The following is a 26,199-nucleotide window of genomic DNA, read 5'->3' on the forward strand; positions in this document are numbered from 1 at the left end:
TGAAGTAGTCAGAGTGCAGAGTGTATGTGTGAGCATACCTGCCAACACTCCTGTGTTTCCCGGGAGTCTCCCGTACTTCAGACCCATCCCCTGCCACCCTCCCGTTTGTTATTTATCCCGGAAAAATGTAGGAGAACATTTCAGATGACATCTTTTTAGGTTTTTTATATGACTCTTCATATAAATAAGCAACATCACATAGAGTAGCAGTGAGCTGTATATCAGCAGTGGTGGGAGGTGTGCGTTGGCACGAGGCTGCAGTGTAAGAGTCCTAATAGTGACGAAATAGTCATATCGCACTGTTACGAGTGTGATATTGCATTTATACAGCAGTTCGACGGCACAATCGTGTGTATAAAAAGGATGATCAAACACAGTTAAAAAAACCCTTTTGTATTAGGAACTACTTTCTTCCGCCATTCATTTACATTTGCAGCAGACGTCAGAACAGCAGAAACCGCTGCTACTTCACCAACGTCACTTTAGAGCTAGTGTTTGAATGATTCTCTAGCATAATCTCCAAAGTGATGACAAAACAGCCGATTTTGTTTAAATTTTAAGATAAGGCTGAACGGCATGAAATGCCATCAGTCTACAGAGATGTTCCAGTATTTCTCTGTTGCATTCGGGCGATCAATAATTAACCCCGAAAAAGCAACGCAAACACTAGCAGATTACTGTTGTGTTTGAAATTAGGGAAAACGCTAAACACATGCGGGCATTTCTTCTTTCTTTCTGTTTACTGAACTAATCTGCAGTAATGAAAACAGGAGACTCATTACAAACAGACGGCCATCACCGGTTTTAAGACTTACATGAGTCCCATTCAAGCGGCAACCTCCCTCTCTCCCTCGGGAAGCCAATACGGAGGTAACTGAAACGGCAATTCATCGAAATTCCGCTAGTCTTGGCTTCATATGGAGCAAATTTCAATTGAGCCCACTGTTAGAATGGCCAACTTTACAGCAGAACAAAAAGGTGTTTACAGCCTGCTACAAAGAACAATTTTGGTTCATAAAGCTAATATTACCCTTCATGACAAATTTGAGGGGGGTGAATTTATTTATTTATTTATTTTTAGAAATCAGCAGTTTCATTTACATTAGGTTTTATTAAGTCTTATTAATTCATTAAGTTAAAAATAATATATTTTTCTTCTGGAGAAAGTCTTCTTTGTTTTATTTAGGCTAGAATAAAAGCAGTTTTTAATTTTTAAAAACCCATTTTAGGGTCAATATTAGCTATATATTTTTTTCGATAGTCTACAGAACAAACCATCGTTATACAATGACTTGCCTAATTACCCTAACCTGCCTAGTTAATTTAATTAATCCAGTTAAGCCTTTAAATGTCACTTTAAGCTGAATAGAAGTGTCCTGAAAAATACCTTGTCAAATATTATTTGCTGTCATCATGGCAAAGAGAAAATAAATCAGTTATTAGAGATGAGTTATTAAAGCTATTATGATTAGAAATGTGTTGAAGAAATCAGCTCTGTTAAACAGAAAAAAGCAGGGCTGCTAATAATTCAGGGGGGCTAATAATTCTGACTTCAGCTGCATATATGGGTCATGAATGTTGAATAAATAAGTACACTTGCTACACTTCTGCATGTAATTCAGTCAGAAATCACAGCAACTGTCTCTATATAATTTATTTTGGTGCGCCAGTGTATTTTTACACACGGTTCCAGTAGTTGTTCAAGTTTAAAAATTTCCAGATGAACCGCTACCTCCTGTCTGCGAGTGACAGATGAAAGAGGAAGCGGTGAGTGCAAAAGCAGGTCATAAAACTGTGCAGTGTTGGAGATCCACCACACACACAAACAACATCCCGAGAGATCTGATGTACCTGTAAACAAACACACACAATCCACAACAGTCATGAGGATTTCTGAGAAAATGAGACCTGTGTAAATAAATGTGACTGCAGTGGCATAATGTTACACCCTTTACTGCAGTTTTAATAGTCAGATTTAACACGTCATCAGTCATTTTGGAGAACAGGAAGTAAACAATAATCCCACTGAACTGAAAGATTCAAGATTAATACAGCTCAAAGATACTACGTATTGGCACATTTCAGCCTGTACTAATCAGTTGGAGAACTCTTTATTATTTAGATCACAAAATGTTAAAACAAATCAAGCAAAAGTAAACTGTTTTTAAATGATTACATCTCTTTAACAGTGCTGGTAAAATTATTTAATATTTATTTATTTAATATTATTTAGTATTATTTTTTAATATTAATTAATTTAATATTAATTCAATATTTATGTATTTTATTAATTCATTCATTTTCTTGTCGGTTTAGTCCCTTTATTAATCCAGGGTCGCCACAGCGGAATGAACTGCCAACTTATCCAGCAAGTTTTTACGCAGCGGATTCCCTTCCAGCCGCAACCCATCTCTGGGAAATATTTATGTATTTATTATTTGTTTATTTATTTAATATTAATTTATTACTTATTTATTATTTATTTACCTAATATCTATTTATTTATTTAATGCATTTAATATTTATGTATTATTAATTTACTATTTATTTAATATTTATTTATTTTATTGTACATTTGATTTATTATTTATTTTTATTTATTATGTATTTACTTAATAATTATTTATTATTTATTTAATATTTATTTATTTAATATTAATTAATTTATTTATTTATTTAATATTAATTTATTCATTTAATATATATTCATTTAATGTTTATTTATTATTTATTTAATATTTATATTTATTAATATTTTAATATTTTTTGTATTATTTTAATATTTATTTGATATTCATTTAATATTTATTAAACATCTATTTGTTTAATATCTATTTATTCATTTAAATGTTTTTAATATTTATTTATTATTAATTTACTATTTATTTATTTTATTATACATTTAATATTTATTATTTTTAAGTAATTTATTATTTATTTACTTCATGTTTTTATTATTAATTTAATATTTATTTTGTATTTATTTAATATTTATTTGTTATTCATTTAATATTTATTTATTATTTATTTATTTACTATTCATTTAATATTTATTTATTATTTATTAAATATATTATTTGTTATTAATATATTAATATTTATTAATTTAATGTTTGTTTTCATTTAATGTGTATTTATTTATTAATAATTTAATATTCATTTAATATTTATTTAGTAATTTAGTATGTATATTTTTTATTAATTTCATATTAAATTACTACATAAATATTAAATTACTAAATCAATAGAAAATTATTAAAATATAAAATGAATAAAAATACATATGAAATTACTAAATAAATATTAAATATGTATTTTTTATTAATTTAACATTTAATAATTGAATATTTGTTTAGTAATTCAATATTTATTTAGTACTTTTATATTTATTTAATACGTTTTTTATAATTATTTAATATTTATCGTATAAATCATGTATTTTTTATTCATTTATTATTTACTTATTTATATAATATTTATTTATTTTAAGTTATTTTAAACACAATTGTTTTCGCTGGATTAGCTGCTGGTATAATAATGTGCATTCTTTGATGCATCAAAAAGTTTACTACAATTTTGTCAAATCCTTTCAATCACAAAAAACGCCAGCAAATTAAGAAAAGTCCCTCATTGGTTTGACAGCACACATGTAGGATTTTCTCACAACACAAATATGACAGAAAACAACTGAAATATTTCAAGGGGACCCTGAAACAAGACAGACCCAGCTGGGATTTATTTATTTGTGCCGTGTCTATTGCTCAGTGAAGTTATAGTTGATCTTCGAAAGCCAAGATTTTGGCTTATTTTAACATCCTTATAACACCATTCCCTTGTCTTTTGGATATTATTAGCATGAATAACAGCGGTAATTGTGCATGTTTAGTAATTGCATCTGTTTTCTTGAATTGCAGCACGTTAAGCTCTCTTGGCCCCTGTAAATTTCAGATCTAATCTGACAAAGATGTATCGTACCTTATTATAACATACCTAATCTTTGGTCTCTCCACTGGAACTCTTCTCCACTTTATCCTGTTTCAACAAAAAGTGAAGAAAAACTTAATATGGTATCAGAATTCAAACAGTTGAGCATCACAAGCCAAGCTCATGCGTTTGAACAGTGTTTCTCAATCCCGCTCCTCCTGATGTTTGTCTTTTCACATCAGACGTTTGTTTCTAATTTAACAAGTGACCTGCAAAGTGGACTCCACAGGCTATTACACCATTATTTCAGTCTACAGGGAGAATAAGTTGACATTTTAGCATGTGAAATCTGAATAGTGCATTTATTTATAGATGTACACTATGTCACAGGCTTCTCTAGTAAGATGCTGCAGGCAGTGCTGTTGTGTAAATCTGTCAACGAATGTTTCAAAGTAAAATAAAGGTTTCTTGTGCTCTGGTAAAGAGTAATGAAGGAGCACTAAGATCTTCTGCAGGGTATATGCAGGAATATAAAGGTAATTTCAATATTAAGCTGTTTTTTTGCATGAGCTAAATTTATTTTTATATCTTGGTCACACTAATTGGAGAGCCGGAACAAATTGCCACATGGGGCACCAATTGAATTTTCCTGCTGTATGGTTATGCCACATATGGAGATTGCACATCACCTTAACGCGTTTGTCACGAATTACTTGACATCACCCAAACAGAGGAGCATGGCTGGACACACCCGGCCTGAACTAACGAGGACAATAAAAATATTGGTCACACTTTACAATACGTTTCATTAGTTAATGTTAATTAATGCACTTATTAACATGAACAAACATAGAACAATACATTTACTACTGTATTTGTTCATGTTAGTAAACGTTAGTTAATGAAAATACAGTAGTTCATTGTTAGTTCATGTTAACTCATGGTGCATTAATGTTAACAAGCATAGACTTGAATGTTAATAATGCATTAGTAAATGTTCAGTTATGATTAATAAATGCTGTACATGTGCTGTTCATGATTAGTTCATGTTAGTTAATGCATTAACTAATGAACCTTATTGTAAAGTGTTACCATAATATTTATACTTATTTCAAGTCAAACACTTCGGACAACGCTTAAACTAAATTTAAGACCTCGTAAAAACGGGATTAGGACTTTTTAATACCTTTTAAGGGCCTTCATTTACTCATAATTGATTTATCAACTTTTAATACTTTTTAAGACTGCACGGACACCCTGTTGTAATGACCTGCTTTGCTAAATAAGAGAAGCATGTAAAATATGCAGATTTGTTGGACGTGAGGACCGGGATTGAGAAAAACTAGTTTTTTTCATTTGTAGTGATGCAGTGACAAAATACTTGGAAATGGTTTCCTTCCACACTGTGAATGAAAAGTCCTATAAGGACATGGTGAAATTGAATTGATGTGTGTGTGCATGTCTGCGCGAAAACTGCTCTGGATGTTTATGCTGATTAAATTCTGTCTGACTGTTGTATTTGCACTTTTTTAGACTGCTATATGTTGCTAATGAAAGTAGGTAACATCGTTATGCATGGTGTTTTTGTTTCAGTATTAGTCTTTGGTATTCAGTTTCTGAATGATTTAGGCACAAGCTAACAGTTTGGTGACGCTGTCTGAGCCTTTTGTCATAATTTTTTTTTTATTATTCACGGTAATACCGTATACCGAGGTAAAATAGGAAGGACATTTAACGGTATCAAGATTTGGATACCGCCCAGGTGATACACCATTATGTATCCACAGTAGTAATGTTTGTTTTGTCATTAATGTATCTATTTATTTATGTATATACTGTAAAAGGCATTGGCTGTTTCTCAATATGCATTCTTTTCTGTACTTGCGTTCTTGTATCCTCGTGAAACGTCATCAACCGTCGCCAAAGTACTGTTCCAATTCTAAAGCTCACATCTTTCCAAGTACACATGAAATTCCCGGATGTGTACTTGCTCTGTCCCTTTGGCCAAGGATGTATCGAGAGGTGACTTGTGCGAACTTGCGAAGCTCAGGTATCCCAGAATGCATTGCAGCGTAACCAGCAAGCGCTAATGGCGGAGGAAACCTGCACGGTTTTAAAAATACTCCTTTACTGTGTCACAAAATAAAGTTTTAAGAGTTTTCCAGGCGAGAATGTCGTTGTTTTAAACTAGAATCAGCAGTTTATTCACAAAGATAGCGCTTCTTTAACGATGTGGCTCTGCTTACGCGGACTCCGACTCCCAGCCTGCCAGCGGAAGCTCCGTCATCAGCTCCCCCGCCAGAGCAGCTTTACTTCAGCCAGGCCATCCCGGATGTACCGCTAGATCTCATCTCTCCATTGTAGTTAAAACATGATATTTAATACATCTTGTGAATATCTAAAGGACAGTTTTTGGTCTTATAAATCTATCATTTGTTGTCAGGTGTATTATTTTGGCAGTGTTATTTTGTTACCTTTTATAATTGTCTTTAATTATGTTACCGTGTTGTACGCTGCTTGTCCTTGATTACCCACTTGCTTGACGTAATCTTGATTTCTTATCGTGTATGTCTTTATTTCCTATTGTGGGTAAAATTACCATTGTAGTTTGATAAATCTGATAATCAAAAACACGTGTCTGTGTATAATAACTCATTTTCATTCACATTTTTATGAATATATGTGTACATTTTCTTAAATCAAAAATGTAGATTTATAATATTAATATAATATTAATTAAATCATTTTATTGTTAATGTACAGTGAAACTGATGAATCCATGGTGAGGTAAGTGACGTTATGAAGTACACTGCTGTTCCATTTGAAGAAGTACCCGACTTGTGTCCTCGCGTCCTCGGGAGTTCGTTCTTCTAAGTCTGAACTTGCCAAGTCTGAACTTCCAAGGACGCAAGTCTGAACTTTGCGTACTTGGTATTGAGAAACAGCCATTTATTATCACTACTCATAGATATATACACTAGATGTCGCCTGGCCTATTGTTATCTATTGGACTGAATGCGATATATACAATAGCGCCGCCATCTTGCTACAGGGTAGCGCTCCTTTGAAATGAATGCGGGACCAAGGTACAGTGGAGGACTGTGGCCATGCAAAGCCAGAGATATACACATATACACATATATCTGTGATCGGGAGTTTTCCTGGATGTTAGTTCGTAATTTTTTTTTCTAATTACGAAAATTATAATTTTACATCACTTTTCTACATTGATGGGCATTCCTGACAAAAAGCTTGTGTTTGTGTGTATGGAAATGTACTATTCACCCTCCCTGTTAAATTTGATCTAATCATGTCCTGAAACACAGCTCCTCTCCTGCTTTCACTTCTCAAACTGACGGAGGGAGCGATTCGTTTGTGAATGAATCCCCCGAACGACTCTTTTACTAACGTTAGCCGACAATAATACGTTTCTGGCAGCGCAGCATCTCGTCATATTTCTTTTGCATTGTTTGCTGATTTTATTCAACAAAACTAGCATAAGCCGAGTGTTTAGTGTGAGTTGGAGCTGCTTTGCCGTATGGTGAATGCAGTAAGTGACTGTTATCATCAATAACGTTACCTGTTTAGCACAAAAGTTCAGAACATACAAAAACAGGAAAAAAACATAATATTACCTATGAAATGTTCTGCATTTGTGCTTTGTTTTCTTTGTTTGCTCGTTACTACACCCGTAGACAGCGCTAAAGTCCCGCATCTTCACGTAATAACACTGTCTTGACTAGTGCGGTTGAATGACATTTGTCCTGGGAGCACTGTACCAATGTGGCGGCGCTATTGACGCATGCTCAGGGTCCCTATGCGATATCTAGTGTATATATCTATGATCACTACTAATGACTGGGTTTGAAACAAAATAACATCAACAGTTGAGAAAGCATGCGCTGTGGGTTACCATGGCGATACTTTTTGTGTTTACTTCAGATGCTACTAAGCTGCTCCTGAGGAAAGGTACTGAAGTTTTATTGCGATTTTGTTTCTCCTGATAATTCAGGTTTGTTTCATAAAGTCAATATGTTTATTATAATTAATGTAAAAACATGTGAGTACACATTTCCTATGTGTGTGTGTTTTTTTTAAAAGTGAATAGCTTAATTACAGTTGTTAATTGAGAAGACTGATTCAGATAAAAGTACCAGTAAAATGACAGTTGGGCTGAGTTTGTTATAACTGACTCCCCAGTAAATGATATGAATTTTACTCAGTATGTGATAACTGAACAGAAAGTGACTTATTTGTATATATTGGTTGTATATTTGTTAATGTATAAAGTTTATGAGAGTAGAGAGTAACATTGGTAATTGGTGTCAAGTGTAACTGTTACAATTTAAATGATACAAATAACAGACACATGATTGTTTAGTGGGTTTAGTAGTCTTATGGCATAGATATGTACACTAGATATCGCATAGGGACCCTGAGCATGCGTCAATAGCGCCGCCACATTGGTACAGTGCTCCCAGGACAAGTGTCATTCAACAGCACTAGTCAAGACAGTGTTATTACGTGAAGATGCGGGACTTTAGCGCTGTCTACGGGTGTAGTAACGAGCAAACAGAAAACAAAGCGCAAAGGCAGAACATTTCATAGGTAATATTAAGTTTTTTTTTGTTTTTTTATGTTCTGAACTTTTGTGCTAATCAGGTAACGTTATTGATGATAACAGTCACTTACTGCATTCACCATAAGGCAAAGCAGCTCCAACTCGCACTAAACACTCGGCTTATGCTAGTTTTGTTGAATAAAATCAGCAAACAATGCAAAAGAAATATGACAACGAGATGCTGCGCTGCCAGAAACGTATTATTGTCGCCTAACGTTAGTGAAAGAGTCGTTCGGGGGATTCATTCACAAACGAATCGCTCCCTCCGTCAGTATGAGAAGTGAAAGCAGGAGAGGAGGTGTGTTTCAGGACATGATTAGATTAAATGTAACAGGGAGGGTGAATAGTACATTTCTGTACACACAAACACAAGCTTTTAGTCAGGAATGCCCGTGCGGTCACTGATCCATCAATGTAGAAAAGTGATGTAAAATTAGAATTTTCATAATTAGAAAAAAAATTACACACTAACATCCAGAAAAACTCCCGATCATAGATATATGTGTATATGTGCATATCTCTGGCTTTGGATGGCCACAGTCCTCCACTGTACCTTGGTCCCGCATTTATTTCAAAGGAGCGCTACCCTGTACCAAGATGGCGGCGCTATTGACGCATTCCGTCCAATAGACAACAATAGGCCAGGCGACATCTAATGTATATACCTATGGTCTTATGGTAAATGGTTATATACAGAGGTATTTACAAAGAAAAGAAAAAATGAAATAGATGATTGACAAAGGATTTAAAGTTTAATCTGTGTGCTACTGATAAATATACAGAAGGTATAATATTTATATGTGTTAATGAGAGTACAGAGTGTATATTTGAAGACTTCATTGTTGTAAAAAAAGAGAACAAAACTGTATGTTTGATGAAATGAAACATGATTTGTGAGGATATGTTTGCTATACTATGACTGTTAATAAACAGATGCTACTAAGCTGCGCCTGGGGAAAGACACTTAAGTTTTATTGCGATTTTGTTTCTCCTGATAATTCAGGCACTTTAATCTGCCTACAAGTTCCGGGACCCGTAACACAAGCCTAATGTAATGTTCTGTAAATGTAAAGATGTAAGGATGTAAGAGATGTGTTCACCTTTTGCTTGTCTTTCTTTGAGGCAGGTTTGTCTTTAAAGAGTTTCTCCACAGTAACATAAGCCTGAAGCGCCCAGTCGTACACACTGTCTCCTGTGCTCTGTGTTGACAGATTAGAAACACATACAGAGATTATATATACTGTATATACAGTTGAAGTCAGATTTCTGTTTAACACTCGATTCTAATAACTGATTTCTTTTCTCTTTGTCATGATGATAGCACATAATATTTGACTAGATATTATTCAAGATACTAGTATTCAGCTTTAAGTGACATTTAAAGGCTTAATCAGGGTAAAGTTAGGGTAATTAGGCAAGTCATTGTATAACAGTGGTTTGTTATGGAGACAATCCAAAACAAAAATCCATGGGTCATGTTTTTTTGTTCCTTCTGCGTTTACACCGTGCTTGTGAGGTAGCGAAGAAAGTGCTTGCGCTGTCAAAAGAGAAAATGAATCGTTGCTTTGACAAGTGAGCTGTTTCAGCTGAGTTTAAGCCTAATGAGAAAGTTCTTGTATTGCTTCCTTCACCGGGTTCTGTTTTAGCTGCATGTTTTACTGGTCCATATGTGATCAAAAGTAAAATCATGTGTCACAACTAAGCAAGAATGAATAAAGAATCAAAACAATTATACAACACTAACCTAGGACTAACAACCCAACAACTAACAAAGCATAACACTGAAGGAAATAAAAACAGTAAATAAATAAAACTAGAACCTAAAGTTTATTGATAAACTTTGATGTTGGCTTGAGAAAGCCAACGTGACTGCGCTAGGACTAGGAATGGCAGTTGGCAGGAAGCATGGTGGCGGTTGCTAAGTCGTTGCTAGGCAGTTGCTAAAACAATTATGGCATTGTTAGGTGGTTGCTAAGCAGTTGCTAAATGGCAATGCTCGTGTACATGTTTGATAAAATGCTAATAATTAGTAGGCATTTCTAGCATATGTTATTGCATTTAGATAATCATTCATAGCATGTAGCTAATTGTTATTAGCACTTGGCTTCCATTATCATTGTTACCATGCATAGTACACCGGAAGTCCCATTTGCTAGCATGAGTCAAACAAGCCAATGCCCAGGTTCCTATGATGTTCTGATGTAGAGATATTGCTATTTTTAAATGGTTGCTAGGTTATACTGTTTTATTGCTATGGGGACATTTGACAGGTTAGTGATGATACATCAAAGCTTCTTGGCAATATGAGTGATCTTAATCAACCCCGATGTTTCTATGACAGTCTTTATGAGTGTCAAAAACTGGACTTGAACAGTTGCTGCTGGAAGGGCATTCGCTGTGTAAAACAAATGCTGGATAAGTTGGTGGTTCATTCCGTTGTGGCGACCCCTGATTAATAAAGAGACTAAGGGAATGAACATTATGTAAAAATGGCTTGCCGTATTTGTTTGAAAATACAATGCTTAATAAGTGTGAAAGTGATACATGCAAAATGGCTTGCCATATCAGTAAAAAATATGGAGTTTAAGTCAAAAATGGCTTGCCATATTTTCAGAAAAATAATGCTTAAAATTTATTTATTGGAAAACAATAAGTCTGATAAACCTTAAAGATATAGCAACAAAATATAACGCATCTAAATACAGCTTTTGGCCAAATTTGGGGCTTGTATAATTTTTTTATATGCCCGGATTATAAAAATTTTATATTTAACAGTTTTTGTTAAAAAAACAATAAGTCTTACAGGCATGAGGAGATATAGCAACAATCTAGAATGTAGAAGGCACATTTTGACCACATTTGGGCCTTGTGGCATGAACGGCCTAGGAGGAGATACGTTGGTTTTCAAGGACAGAGTAGCATAACAGTATGTTGGCTTTCTCAAGCCAACATAATAAAAGAAGCTTTATGGCTGGCAGTAAAGTCTCCTCTCTCTCCGCTTAATGTTGGTCCATATTTATAGCCAATTTGCAACTAGCGCAACTCGCCTCAGGTGCAAAAAGGCACCTAGGAAACAAACACTGAGTGACGTCATGATACACACGCAAGCACAGGCAGGCGACAGCCGTAACACAACTATCAATAAAACATGGCCACAGCCATGTCACCCTGCAGCCCAAGACCGGTTACTCACTGAAGCTAAGCAGGGCTGGGCCTGGTCAGTACTTGGATGGGAGACCACTAGGGAACACTTGGTTGCTGTTAGAAGTGGTGTTAGTGAGGCCAGCAGGGGGCGCTCAACCTGTGGTCTGCGTGAGTCCTAATGCCCCAGTAAAAGTGAAGGGGACACTATACTGTCAGTGGGCGCCGTCTTTCGGATGAGACGTTAAACTGAGGTCCTGACTCTCTGTGGTCATTAAAAATCCCATGGCACTTCTCGTGAAAGAGCAGGATGTAACCCCGGTGTCCTGGCCAAAGTCCCTCTATCGGCCCTTACGATCATGGCCTCCCAATCATCCCCTTCCACTGAATTGGCTCTATCACTGTCTCTCCACTCCACCAATAGCTGGTGTGTAGGGAGCGCACTGGTGCCGTTGTCCTGTGGCAGCCGTCGCATCATCCAAGTGGATGCTGCACACTGGAGGTGGCATGGAGAGACCCCCCCCCCCCACCCCTTCATGATTGTGAAGCGCTTTGGGTGTATGGCCATACACAATAAATGCACTATAAAAAGTACAGATTACTTTACATTACATAAAATGCTTATGATAAACTGCTGTTTGTATACCTTCAAACTCTGCTTGATGCGTGTGCACGTGAAGCAGCCGGTGAGCGCCAGCACACACACACACACACACATTATGAACATCTCAACATGCGAAAGTGTTTCTTCATATGTTTTCATCAAAGTTGTTTACAACACTTCTCCATCCACTCAATTCTCCACAGAGTTTATAATGTAGTCAAGTGTTTACAAATACAAGCTCAGCTCATTTCTGGTTAATGATGTCAGAATTTACCGGTATTTTGGCATGGATGTGTGAATGCTCATTTCTGGAAAAATTCTGGAACGTTCCTGCCTGTGTGAACAGCGCTTTTTTTAATTTACCGGTAGTCGTTCCAGTAATTTTCCGCATATAAACCGTTATCACTGTGTGAAAGGGGCTTTTGAGAGATAATCAGAGTTTTTCCATATTGGTTACAATGAAAACAGAGCGCCGGCTGATAGTAAGCAGCTCTCGGCGGGAGCTTGTGTTTATGGCCTTGGGAGTTTAGGAGGAATGTGTTTCAGCTGCGTTTTTGAGCTGTATTGATGAGCTGGAAAGTTATGGATCATAACCTCACCCTTGACTATTCCCTCATAAAACACTGTATAGATCATCTTTCAATCCCACTGTGACAAACTGTATTTTTAAGCCAGCCTGAAAACATCCTGCGAAAAATTTATGTGATTTTTATTTACAATATCATGAGTGTCCTTTAAAGGGTCAGTTCCCCCAGAACTGAACATTCTGTCATCATTTATTCACCCTTTACTTGTTCCAAACTAGTTTGAGTACAAAAGAAGATATTTTGAAGAATGCTGGAAACCTGTAACCATTGACTTCCACAGTATTTGTTTTTCATCAATGGAAGTTACAGGTTTTCAGCTATTCAACAGAAAAAAAAACTCTCAGATTCGAAACCGTTTGTGGGTGAGTTAATGATGACGTTATTTTAATGTTTGGGTGATCTATTAAGGTGGTAAACTTTGGGTAGGTGTTACTGGCTGCTGATTTAATTTATTTCCATATAATGCAAAACAGTTTTGTGTGGTAGACATGTGATGGCCAATGTTGTACGCATCATTTGTGATTCAGAAAATGGTGGCAGAAAGTTGTTTTTAAAGTGTTAACAGAGTTTTAACAGCGATTCAGAGTTTAAAAATGTCACTGCTTTCCATTTGTGCACACTGGAAAAAGCTTTAAAAATGTAAAGCTGAACAAAATGAAAGCTTTAGAAAGCATACTCCACAGATGTTACACTGTACTGACACCCGCAGGTGCACTTTGGTCAATGGTAATAATGCAGTTAAAGGTGTTTACATGCCTGTATACTCCAAATAAAATTGGCATAGACCACCTATGGTAATACGATAATGCATATTGCGATTTTATGAGCTTAATCACATTATTTAGGTTGAATTATTGGTAATATTTAATTGCAATACAAAATCTCATTATAATCACATTTAAGATGGTCCGTGTAAACTAGGAGTACCCAAACTTTTTCTAATAAAAGGCTAAAAACCAAACTTGATTGAAGACTGCAAGACTTGACTGAAGACCGAAGTTAAATAAACCAAACTGTATTACATTAAGTTTGCTCATTTATTTGTGTATTATTCAAAAATAACTAGAAAATGCTGCTTTAAACATATTGAATAAAGATGTAGTATCATTATTTAATATTCATATTAAAACAATCCCACTTACAGGGTTTCTGCCGGTTTCACCAAGTTAAATTTAAGACTTTTAAAGACAATTTTAAGACCATTATGAATGACATTTTAGACTTTGAGACATTTTAGATACAGGGCTAAATGCTAAGAATTGTTTTTTCGAATATCCCAGTTGAAAAAGCTTTTCACATGCCTTATCTAAAAATGATTAAAATGTAATACATTTAATAATACAATAATAATAATAATTTAATAATAAAAAAAAACATCAGGTCAGGGGTCTGGATTTGAATATTGACGATTTGACACGATCCAGGATCATTTCGTTCTTTAAATCTCATCTGAGACTCGTTGTCATAGCAACAGTTCTGGTAGCTCAAACCTGCTTGGGAACAGGCTCATTTCATATCAAAAGAATTAGATCGGGTCAGTTAAAGCAAAGATAATACTGAATGTATGTACCGAATTCCGATATTTTCTTACAGTAGTTATAAAATAGTAAATATATATATATATTTTTAGCTATTTAAATAAAGTTAAATATATATATATATATATATATATATATATATATATATATATATATATATATATATATATATATATATATATATATATATATATTTATACAACTTATGCAATCTGCACTTTAAAACAAAAGTATAATGACTGCCACCTGGTGGTTCAAAGAGAAAATTTATTGATATGAACTTTTTAGATGCAAAGGAATACATGCACAATATTCGACTTTTAAAAATAACTTATGCAGTCATGCACGTGTTTTGATCGCTAATATGCCGGTGATTTGAGGCTTCGCAAAAGTTGCAGACACCTTTACCAATATCAAAATGCTTTTTAGATGCAAAATTAATTTATACAGTTATTCCTTATGCCGATTAAAAAAAAAAAAAAAAACTTGAGTAGGCCTCAATGTAAATGTAGAACTAAATACATTGATTTGCATCGAAACACATGATGAATACTACTGACACATGAGAGTGTAAAACCTGCAGCTCATAACAAATGTGTAAAGTTATTGCGTATCATATTTAACAAACCGTTTACTGCTAGTTTGATGTAATTTTGCTCATATGGATAATTGAATATGAATCAGATGATGTCATTACGTTGCTTTGCCGTCAGCCAATCATTGCATTACTGATCATGTTTTCGAGGATCAATAGATCTGTTCTTTACAACACAGGCACAGATCGCAGATCAGTTCATCCAGACATCTGATTTGCAAACTTGTTTGAAGAACCAAATTAGCCAGAGATCAGTTATCAAGATTAAAAGATCCAGGATCTGCCAAATCCTCTTAGATCATTTAAGCGAAGTACGAAGAACAGACCCCAGGTCAGTATTCTACGCAATAAATAAATGTAGTACTTTTTAATGTTACTGTGAGGAAAGTAATTAAATGCTATTTTTAAAGTAAAAAGTTAAAAGTTTTATTGCGATTGGGATTGTTGGTGATTGTAAGGGTGTTGATGGCCAGAATGGTATACATGAAAAGAAAGTAAAGACCTGTTAAAAAAAAAATTATTGCGTTGTAGGTCTTATGTCAGTAGATTTAAGACTTTTTAAGGCCTAAAATGTAGCTTTTGAGACTTTTTAAGACCTTGTGGATACCCTGATTTGTAACACAATGGAGTTCAATGCTTAATACACTGCCTCTGCCTTGATTTGCTCGCCGATGTCTTGTGCATTGTCCTCTACCTGTCAAGTGACAGTATTTACATTTCAAAAGTCTGATTCATTTACACATTTAAATGAAAAATTTTATATTAGTTGTTTTTTTTTGTAGCTCCTCAGTTAAATGGTGTAAATGCACTCATTGTTTACTTCTAATTCCTGCACTTTGTTTGCCTCTTAGCACTGTGCTTCTGCAGTACACAAACATCCATGTTGTCCACCAGAAATAAGTTTGAAATATTTGTATAGTTCAATATTTATCTTACAAAAATGCATTCGCAACAGGAGACCTTTATAAAACACACAGGAACATGTGTGAACACAGACACACATACTTTAGCAATGGTCACGGCCTCTTGAGGATAGTACATGGATGCTCCAACTGCCATTAAACCCGTTGGGTAGATCAGTCTCTTCAGCCTGGAGCCTGAATTACAAGAACATTGCATTAACATGTTTTCAACGCGTTTAACACAATATGGCAATAACACATTGCTGACATGTTTCTTACATGTTTAGAACAGACAACATGTTTGTATCACATTGCTAACATGTATCTAAAACATGTAAGAAACATGTTAACCATGTGCTAAAACGTGTGATAAAATGTTATCATGTTTAGAACATTGACAGCATGTTCTTATCACATTGCTAACATGTTTCTTACATGTTTAGAACACAGACAACATGTTTTTATCACATTGCCAACATGTTTCTTACATGTTTAGAAAACTGACAACGTTTTAATCACACTGCAAACATGTTTTACATGTATCTAAAACATGTAAGAAACATGTTAACCATGTGCTAAAACATGTAAGTGTGATAAAATGTTGTTTTAGAACACTGACAGCATGTTCTTATCACATTGCTATGTTTTGTACATGTTTTAGAACAATAATAGCATACTTTAAAACACTGCTAACATGCTTTAGCAAACTGATAACATCTTTCTTACATGTTTTAGAACAATGATAGCATGTTTTAAACATATTGCAAACATGTTTCTGATATGCTTTAGAACAATGAAAGCATACTTTATCACACTGGTAACACTGGTAACAACTCTTTTCTAACATGTTTTTTTTTACGTTTTAGAACACTGACAGCATATTTTTAACACACTGTTAACAAGTATTAGGACATTGCTAACATATTTCTTACATGTTTTAGAACACTGATAGCAAGTTTTATCACTGGTAACCATTATACACAATGCTAATATGTTTTTACATGTTTAGTCCAAGGATAGCATGTTTTTAATCACACTGATAACATGTAAAAACATGTTAACAATGTGTTAAAACATGTTTTAGAAGACTGACAGCATGTTTTTAACAAACTGTTAACATGTATTGGCACTCTGCTAACATGTTTCTTACATGTTTTAGAAAACGGATAGCATGCTTTATCACACTGTTAACATGCTTTAGCACATTGTTAACATGTTTCTTACGTTTTAGAACAGTGTTAACATGTTTTTTTATCACACTGCTTACACGTTAGCACATTGCTAACATGTTTTTTTTTTACATGTTTTAGAACACTCATGTTTTATCACACTGCTAACATGATTTAACTAATTGCTATTATGTTTCACATTTTATCACACTAAGGTTTTAACACATTGCTAACATGTTTAGCTCGTTGTTTTAGAATACTGCATATTTTGTAACACTGCTAACATGCTCTAGCACATTGCAAAGGTTACTTGCATGTTTCAGAACACTGATAATATGCTTTAACACATTGTTATTATGTTTCATTACACTGCTAACATGCTTTAGCACATTAATCACGTTGCTTACATTTTAGAACACTGACAAGATGTTGACACTATTAACATGTTTTAGCACATTGCTAACATGTTTTTTAATGTTTAGAACACTGACAACATGTTTTTATCACACTGTTAACATGTTTAAGCCCATTGCTAACATGTATCTAAAACATGTAAGAAACATGTTAACATTTTGCTAAAACATGTAAGTGTAATAATGTTGTTTTAGAACATTGACAGCATGTTCTTATCACATTGCTAACATTACGTACATGTTTTAGAACAATGATTGTGTTCTTTAACACACAGCTAACATTTTTCTTGCATGTTTTAGAACACTGTAAACATGTATTTATCACACTGTTAACATGAGTATCACATTGCTAATACGTTTCTTACATATTTTAGAACACTGACAGCATGTTTTTAACATAGTAAACATGTATTAGCACACTGCTAACATGTTTTAGAACACTGATAGCATGCTTTATCAGTGTTAATATGCTTTAGCACATTAACATGTTTCGTATTTGTTTTAGAACCCTGTTAACATGTTTTTATCATGCTGCTAACGTTACCACATTGTTAACATGTTTCTTACATGTTTTAGAAAACTGATAGCATGTTTTATCAAACTGCTAACATGATGTACTAATTGCTATTATATTTTTCACATTTTAGGATACTGACAACATTACCAAATCGCTAACACGTATAGCACATTGTTTTAGAACACAACAAATTGTTATCACACTGCTAACGTGCTTTAGCACATTGCAAATGTTTCTTGCATGTTTTAGAACACTGATAATATGCTTCAGCACATTGCTTTCATGTTTCATCACACTGCTAACATAGTTTAGCACATTAATAACATGTTTCCTGCATATTAGAACACAGATAGGATATCACACAATTAACATGTTTTAGCACATTGCTAACATGTTTCTAACATGTTTTAGAACATTGACGACATGTTTTATTACACTGCTAACATGTTTCTTATGTTTTAGCACATTACTAGAATGTTTTACTATGTTACCAATGTGCTAAATCTTATTAGCATTGTGAAAAAAACATGCTGCCAGTGTGCCAAGTACACACCCTAAAAATGTGCTAAGTTATATTAGTAGTGTGCTAAAATATCCTAATAATGGGATAAAGCATGTAAGAAGTCTCCAGAAGAAAAATATACAAGGAAATACTATGAAAATGTCCTTGCTCTGTTAAACATCACTTGGGAAATATTTGAAAAAAATAATAAAAATTTTACACGGCTAATAATTTTTCTTCAACTGAATCATTGAGGCTTTCATTACCTCTTCCTAGAAAAAGTCCCAGGATTCCAGCAAAGCCGATGATTCCTGCTCTAGGATAAAACTCAGGTGGAGGATTCTTCAAGTAGGCATAACTGTCTAGAATACAGAGCAAAATAATTTGCATTATTTGTGTCTTCATATTTTCATTTATTTTCATACAATGCTTCACTTACTCTGTCCAAACTGTACAGTGCTGTCAACTTTGGGTTTCACCGTTCCATAGGCACCCTGAGACGAGGCGGGATGAATGAAGATTGTAAGTTATTATAATGTTGCTTTTGGTATACAGAAATAAGAATCATGAAGATGCTAAATGACCTCGACTGACTTGTAACTGTGGACAATCATGACTGCTGTCATTTCTTGTAATGCAGATACTTTAATTTATTAAAGTTTAAAGAAAGTTAAGAGAATTCATATGTTATGTTGTGTTGAACTGGCCTGGTTTGACATTGAAGGGTCAGCAAATTAGCTACTTCTTTGAACCTTGGTGAACTACTACCGAGTCCAAAGGTTTATGACTGTATTTCATGATGTCTAGGCTATATTTTATAGTTTATAAATGCACCTACTGGACAAATCTTTATCAGTAGCCATAAACCCATAATGCATGACCGACAAAGATAAGACCGTCTTTATCTTAGCAATCAGATAGTCTGCTATTCATGACCTAAGAGAGTAGACTTAGGACAACTGATAAATGAATAAAAATTAAACACCAGTATAAGGAAAATGGAGAGAAATGTGACGGCCATGGACATTTTCACAGAATTAAAAAATAATAGTCAAATTAAATGTAAAATTGTAAGACAATAATGTTCACTGAACATATGTACATTTATAATAATAATACATTTGTATTACTTTTAAATAATAATTATTATATTACATAAAATTTAAATGCTTTTCATATTTAACGTCTGTTAATGTTTACTGTGACTTCAACTGGCGAGTCTTTCATTTAATATTTACTTAAATGTTATAGTGATCAACTAAAATTAAATTAGATTAAAATTTAAAAAAGCACAAACTATTCATTACACAAACAATTGTTAATTTGTTAATAAAATATTTATTTAAAGATAATTATTAATATTAATAAATGCAAAATTTGCACTCGTCCTCCTGACCAGCCATAGTGAAGGGCACTGACTACTAAAATATCTATGTATAACGGCAAATGCAATAAAGAATATGCAAACCTGTTTGTACAGTTGTGGTGGCAATTCAAAATGGAAATGCAAATGACGTCATATAGTGACATACTGCAAATGTAAAGTGTGTGAGCCGCCACAAAGAGCAGAAATCTTTTCTTTGCACAAGTAAATGCAATGCCTACACAGCAAAACAATGCTTTTATAACTTAAAGGTGCAGTAGGTGATCTTCCACAATGCTAACAGCTTAGCATAATACTCTGAATCACAGTCCCTCCCCTGCCATCTAGAGCCACGCCTCCTGAAACACGAGCACAGCAAAAGAACCCTCTCTCATGTGTTAAAGCGACTAGTGCTTGTCCGGCAGCGTGCAAGCCAAACTGACATGCTATTTTAGAGTAAATAATTAGAGTTGCATGGTAAACAATATAGGGAGAGACTAGGCGGAATAGCGCTATTTACTTGTGTTTTGTTGTTAAACTAATTAAAATCTACATTATCGATGCTGCAAAAGGTCCTTTATGAAACTGAAAACAGTCTTATCAATAAAATGCTTCTGAAGACAATCGACCACTGCACCTTTAAGTTTTTGTCTTGTTTTTAGTCCAAATATCCAAAAATTCCTAAATCAAGAAGGATTTTCTAGACAAGTAAAAAATATCGTCTTGCTTTAAGAGATGATGTCAAAATTAAGTGAGTTTTTCCTTTAAACAAGGGAAATAATCTGCTAAAGGGGTGAGTTAAAATAAGTTAAAAGTGAACACAGTAATTTAGCTCATTTTAAGAAACAAACTCACTTAATTTAAACATATTATTTCAGAAAATGCTTCTTGATTTCAGAATGTTTAGATATTTGGGCTAAAATCAAGTCAGAAACTCTAAGAAAAGCATTGTTTCCAGTATATATTCAGAACTGAATACTAGCATACTTCTACCCATCTAACATGTGAACAAATGTTTGCTTTAGGTCAGGGGTGGCCAACCCTGTTCCTGGAGAACCACCTTCCTGCAGATTTCAGTGGCTACCCATATCAAACACACCTGAACCAACTAATAAGGACCTGAACACCACATGATAAATACAGGCAGGTGTGTTTCATATGGGTAGCAAGTAGCAACTGAAATCTGCAGGAAGGTGGCTCTCCAGGAACAGGGTTGGCCACCCCTGCTTCAGGTTATCAGTTTGTTAAAGTCATGAAAGTAAAATTTGCAATCTTTTTTTTTGCTAGCATGCATAGTCTTAAAGTGAACAATTCATCTGTGCAAGTTCAACCATTTTTTTTTCTTAATCTGTAATCAAATCCACGCTGGAGCATTCTAGTTGACGTCAGTTTGACGGATTGGCTGAAGTCTGTAGGACACACCCCTCTAACTGAACTGTTACAGTGGGGAAACTAAGTATTGAACATGTTTTTTCCTAGCAATAATAATTCTAAAGGAGCTGCTGACATGGAGTTGAACCAGATTTTGGTAAAAACCCAAACAATACAAACATAAACAAATTATAATAAATAAAAATAAATAAAAAAAAAAAAAACTAGCTGTGTGTAATAACAATGAAATGTCAAAAGAAGTAAGAGCTGAACTACTGAAATGTGTTTAATACTTTATATAAAAGGCTTTTTGTTGGTGCTGCAGCTCAAAGACACCTCTCATGTGGAGAATGAAGTCACATGAGTTGCTCAGGTTTGAGTTTTTCACAGACTTTAACAGAGTGTGTAAATCTTGATGGTTCTGTGGGTCTCGTCTATTAAATCTGAGCTTTATTTTGTATTTTTTTATTGGATTCGGATCAGGTGATTGGCTGGGCCATTCTACAGCTTGATTTTCTTTCTCTGAAAGCATCTGAGAGTCTCCTTGGCTGTGTTTTGGCTCATTGTCTTGCTGAAAATGTCAACCCTGGCTTCATCTTCATCCTCCTGCTAATGTAGATGTTGGACTGAAGCAGCTGATATTCATTTACACTGAGGAAAGGCAGAGGGTTGCTGAAGAACTACTGAGAGATTTCAGCTGCTGTCTGGGCTTTCACTGCCGAACTACACCTCCCTTTCTTTATGTGTTCAACACTTTTGCCCTGCGTCATTTCATTTTATTACACTAAACTTTATTTGTAAACTAACTAGATTTCTTTTCTTCGCATATATGCATTTCTTTGGTTGCTATCAAAATCAAGTCAACAGCTTCTTTAGAAATATGTTTACTGGTGACGTGTTCAATACTTATTTCCTCTGATGTATTTTGCTGCAAGTAAAAAAAGAGAGGAGGAGCTGATAAACAAAACCCCGCCCCCTAATCAATATTCACTTTCAGTTGGAAATACATCACACTGAAACAAGACAGCAGCAACTTCTGACTCACGCTGACTTTAATAACAGCACAAAAATCTTACTAATGGAATGTAGTTTTTAAAAATCGTTTAGAACATACTTTATTTAGAATGCACTAATTTTAGAATGTAGTTTTAGAATGTTCCGAACATTTAGTATGCAGTTTTCTGTTCTGAATATAGTCAGCTGTTTGAGAGCAGCAGAAAGTGTGTGTGTTTGTGTGTGTGTGCACTATAAAAAATGCAGGGTTCCACAAAATTAACAGTTAACACATTTAGGTGGATTGAACATAAAACAATTAAGTTTTCCCCCCAAATTAAAAAATTGAGTTGAGAATTTGAGTCTCATTTTTAAATAAGTTGATTGAACAAGCAGCAAAAATGATTTTGTGTGTGTGTGTAGGTGCTCATGGATACCTGGACTGTCTGTTTGGCTGATCTGGCCGTTTGCTGGACACGGATCAGACCACCAGCAACCAGGATCATATGGCAAAATTACAGAAGAAGAACCAAATCATCACTGAAGGTCCAATGATTATAAATCAGAATATAAAGAGTCACAGATTACAGGAAAACAGCTGCATTCTATAAACATTTCAGAAATGCTTCTGCTAATACTCAGGAAAAAGCCCTCTGATGGCATTATGATGAACAACAGAAAATAACTGCAGTTATTCCCTCATAGAGTTATTATAGTCAATTAAAAGCATAAAAATGTTCAACTACTTGTAATACCTTTTATATTTAATATCAATTAATGTTCATTATAGTTATTTATATTTATACAGTTGAAGTCAAAGTTATTAGCCGTCCTGTGAATTTTTTATTTTCCAAAAGATGTTTAACAGAGCAAGGAAATTTTGTCTGATAATATTTTTTCTTCTGGAGAAAGACTTATTTGTTTTATTTCAGCTAGAATAAAAGCAGTTTTTAATAAAAAAAGAAAAAAGAAAAACATTTTAAGGTAAAAATTATGAGCCTTCTTAAGCTATATTATTATTACCCTAACTTACCTAATTACCTTAATTAACCTATTTAAGCCTTTAAATGTCACTTTAAGCTGATTAGTAGTATCTTGAAAAATATCTAGTCAAATATTATGTACTGTCATCATGGCAAAGATAAAATAAATCAGTTATTAGAAATAAATTATTAAAACTTATATTTAGAAAAAAATAAAAATTAACAAGAGAGCTAAAGTTTTGATTTAACTATTTAATAATTATTATTGTTATGTGTAATAAATAATATTATTGATAATTATTTACGTTTTACTTGCTAAATGCTGAAATAATAAAGCTGTTTTGTTTAAATGCACCAAATTACACTGGCCATTTTCACTGAGAAATTGACAATTGGACATTTTTAAAAGGGAGTCTCATTTAAGCTGAGCACTGTAAAAGCAAAAAAAAAATGTAATAAATAAATAAAATAAAATGAAATAACCTCATCTCCTCAATTAAAAAAAAGCCAACAAAAATCAATCATGTTTACAGTAATGCCCATATTTTCCTTCCTGAAATTAACATCAAGGCCCCTATTATAAACCCTGTGCAATAAGGCGCAAGGCATGTATGGCATCATATATTTTCAGACCAGTGCAACCCTAAATTTCCCTCTTTGCGCCACGTTGTTTAAATAGCAAATCCATTTGCGCTGCTTTGTGGGCTCATGGGTGTGTCGGTCTAGAAAAGAGGTGTTGTTGGCATTGTTGGCGCATTGCTATTTTGAGAAACTAAGGCCCCGTTTACACTAGTGCGTTTTAGTTTTAAAACGGCGTTTTAGAATGAAAACGATCCGCGTCCACACTAGCGTTTCACCAAGCAATTCTGAACAGCTCTCCGTCTACAGCGAAACCCTGAAAACGCACATCACGTGACCACACACACACACACACTCTGGCATGCGCTGCAGCCTATCTACCCAGATGAGAGCTGTGCTCGAAGTGTTCATCAAGGATATCCCGTTGGATCTAATCTCACTATATTTGTTAAACGTGATATTTCATTCATCTTGTTGTCTCTAATGACTTATTCCCCGACTTTGGTCTTTTGAATTTATTACTTGTTCTCAGGTAATGTGTTTTGGCTGAACACAAACAAGTTAATTAATGTAACCACGTACTTTCTGTACATTCTGTATCTTCGTTTTTTCACTGAAAACGAAATGAGGCAGTTGTTTTAGGCTCCGTTTTGTTATAAATACGCATACATTGAAGATGACGCTCATATATTCAGCACAACGCCTCAACATTTCTGCTGTCTGTTAAGTTGCTAATATCAAATTAAAAATAGCAGTTCCTTATTTCATGTTTTCATTTTATTGTTAATAAAGTGAAACACGGTACATATCCAGAGTGATGTGAATGAGGTTATGAAGTACACTGTTGCCTATGAAGATTTACCCGACGTGTCCTCGGGAGTTTGTTTTCCATATCAAAGTTGCGAAGACTGAACTTACAAGGAAAGGATGCAGAACTGAACTGTGTGTACTTAATATTGAGGAAAAGCCCCAATCAGATAGGTGACTGTCTGCAGCTCCGCCTCCGTTTTTCCCCATCCACATTGAGACGGAGCAGCAGCGTTTTAGAATAAAAACGTCCTCTCCAGCGTTTCAAAAACGCTCCTTTTTCGGTGCTCGAGAACTCCAGCGTAGTGTGGAAGGATGGCGTAACCGTAGCAAAACTTATGCGTTTAAAAACAAAAATGCATTCGTGTAAACGGGGCCTAAAACAGAGTGAGCAATAGACCAGCTGAAAGCAGGTCTTAATTCAGCGCAGAGTGCATTAGTTGTGCACCTTAAATGCGTACACATTGCTTAATACACACACGATGTACAGCAATACACAAATATCTTTACAAATAAAAAAATTAAGAGATTAAAATGTTACAAAAAATATTTTCTACATAAATATAAAATCCACTGCCTCCATGCCTTCACCTCGGGGGCCTTTTTTCATTTTATTCATGACAATTTATAACGTTATTATTATTAGCAGTATTATTTATTATTATGCATGTTTATATTTGTTTTAATAAAAACAAGTTTAGATCTGTTTACCTATCAGGTTTTGGACCATATGGAGCTTAAGAATAGGACGTGTGTTTCGATATAACTCAGGTTTTTGACCCCACTTCGTTATTATTGTTCATTTATTAACTTGCTGGAGATTAGAACTGAATTTAGAAATAGTTTTGAAACAAATATTTACTCTTAGCAAAATAAATTAAATATGTGGGCTAATGGAGTCTTCAGTGGAGTGAGTTTCCACCATTTTCTAACTTCACCAAAGTAAAGTAAAGTGAAGGTAAAGAGGCTGAATGGAGGAGGCTGGTTCTTTATCCTTGCGCTGCAGATGCTCTGTTTAACTGTTTTCTCACTAGTGAAGCGTTCGGTTTTTACACTTACAAAGTCCGCCATGTAAATAGCAAATGTGCCAAGGTGCAACACAACTGACTCTAGGGAATGAGATATGACACTCTGATTGGTTTATTCTCAAAACACACCTACAACTCATTAAGAGAATAAGCTCAACCCTGTTAAACCATGCATCAGCAAAAGCAAAATAGCAAAAGTGGATTCGGACAAGCCCTTAATGCTTTTGTGCCATAAACTTTAGAAGTTGCACCTAGATCTTTAAAATAGAGCCCTTAGTGAAAAACATGTCATTTGTGCCTTTAAAGTGAGATTTTATCAATGTAAATGTTTCTGTTTACTCCTGTGTGTTTCAGGCTAAAAGTTACTGTATACACTGTAAGTGCGGTACTGTACACGACGTTGCTTTATTATTATTTTCTGTGGTCATCATCATCATGTCACAGATGCTGAACACAGAGCTTGACCTTTGATCCCAGAACATTCTGTACTCTGCAAAATCACATTCAAAACAATGTGAACAGCTGCTGTTGGTGTACCAAATTTGCAAACAAGAAAAAAAAA

The 26,199-nt window shown here is 34.4% G+C and overlaps 1 protein-coding gene across 5 annotated transcripts in view; it reads right to left on the bottom strand.

Moving 5' to 3' along the window:
* Positions 1-1,636: 1,636 nt before the first annotated feature.
* apooa (apolipoprotein O, a) overlaps positions 1,637-26,199 on the bottom strand; it is a 42,466-nt gene continuing 17,903 nt past the window's right edge. Inside the window, 7 exon segments of one of the 5 annotated variants that reach the window (NM_001423742.1) lie at positions 1,637-1,851; positions 3,991-4,032; positions 9,646-9,744; positions 16,016-16,107; positions 18,780-18,875; positions 18,953-19,007; positions 22,678-22,710. In NM_001423742.1, coding sequence (NP_001410671.1) covers positions 3,991-4,032; positions 9,646-9,744; positions 16,016-16,107; positions 18,780-18,875; positions 18,953-19,007; positions 22,678-22,710 — 417 coding nt within the window. In that variant the 3' untranslated portion in view covers positions 1,637-1,851. 5 annotated transcript variants of the gene reach the window in all.

This window comes from Danio rerio, chromosome 5 (genome assembly GCF_052040795.2).
Source record: "Danio rerio strain M-AB ecotype USA chromosome 5, GRCz13ab, whole genome shotgun sequence".
NCBI lineage: Eukaryota > Metazoa > Chordata > Actinopteri > Cypriniformes > Danionidae > Danio > Danio rerio.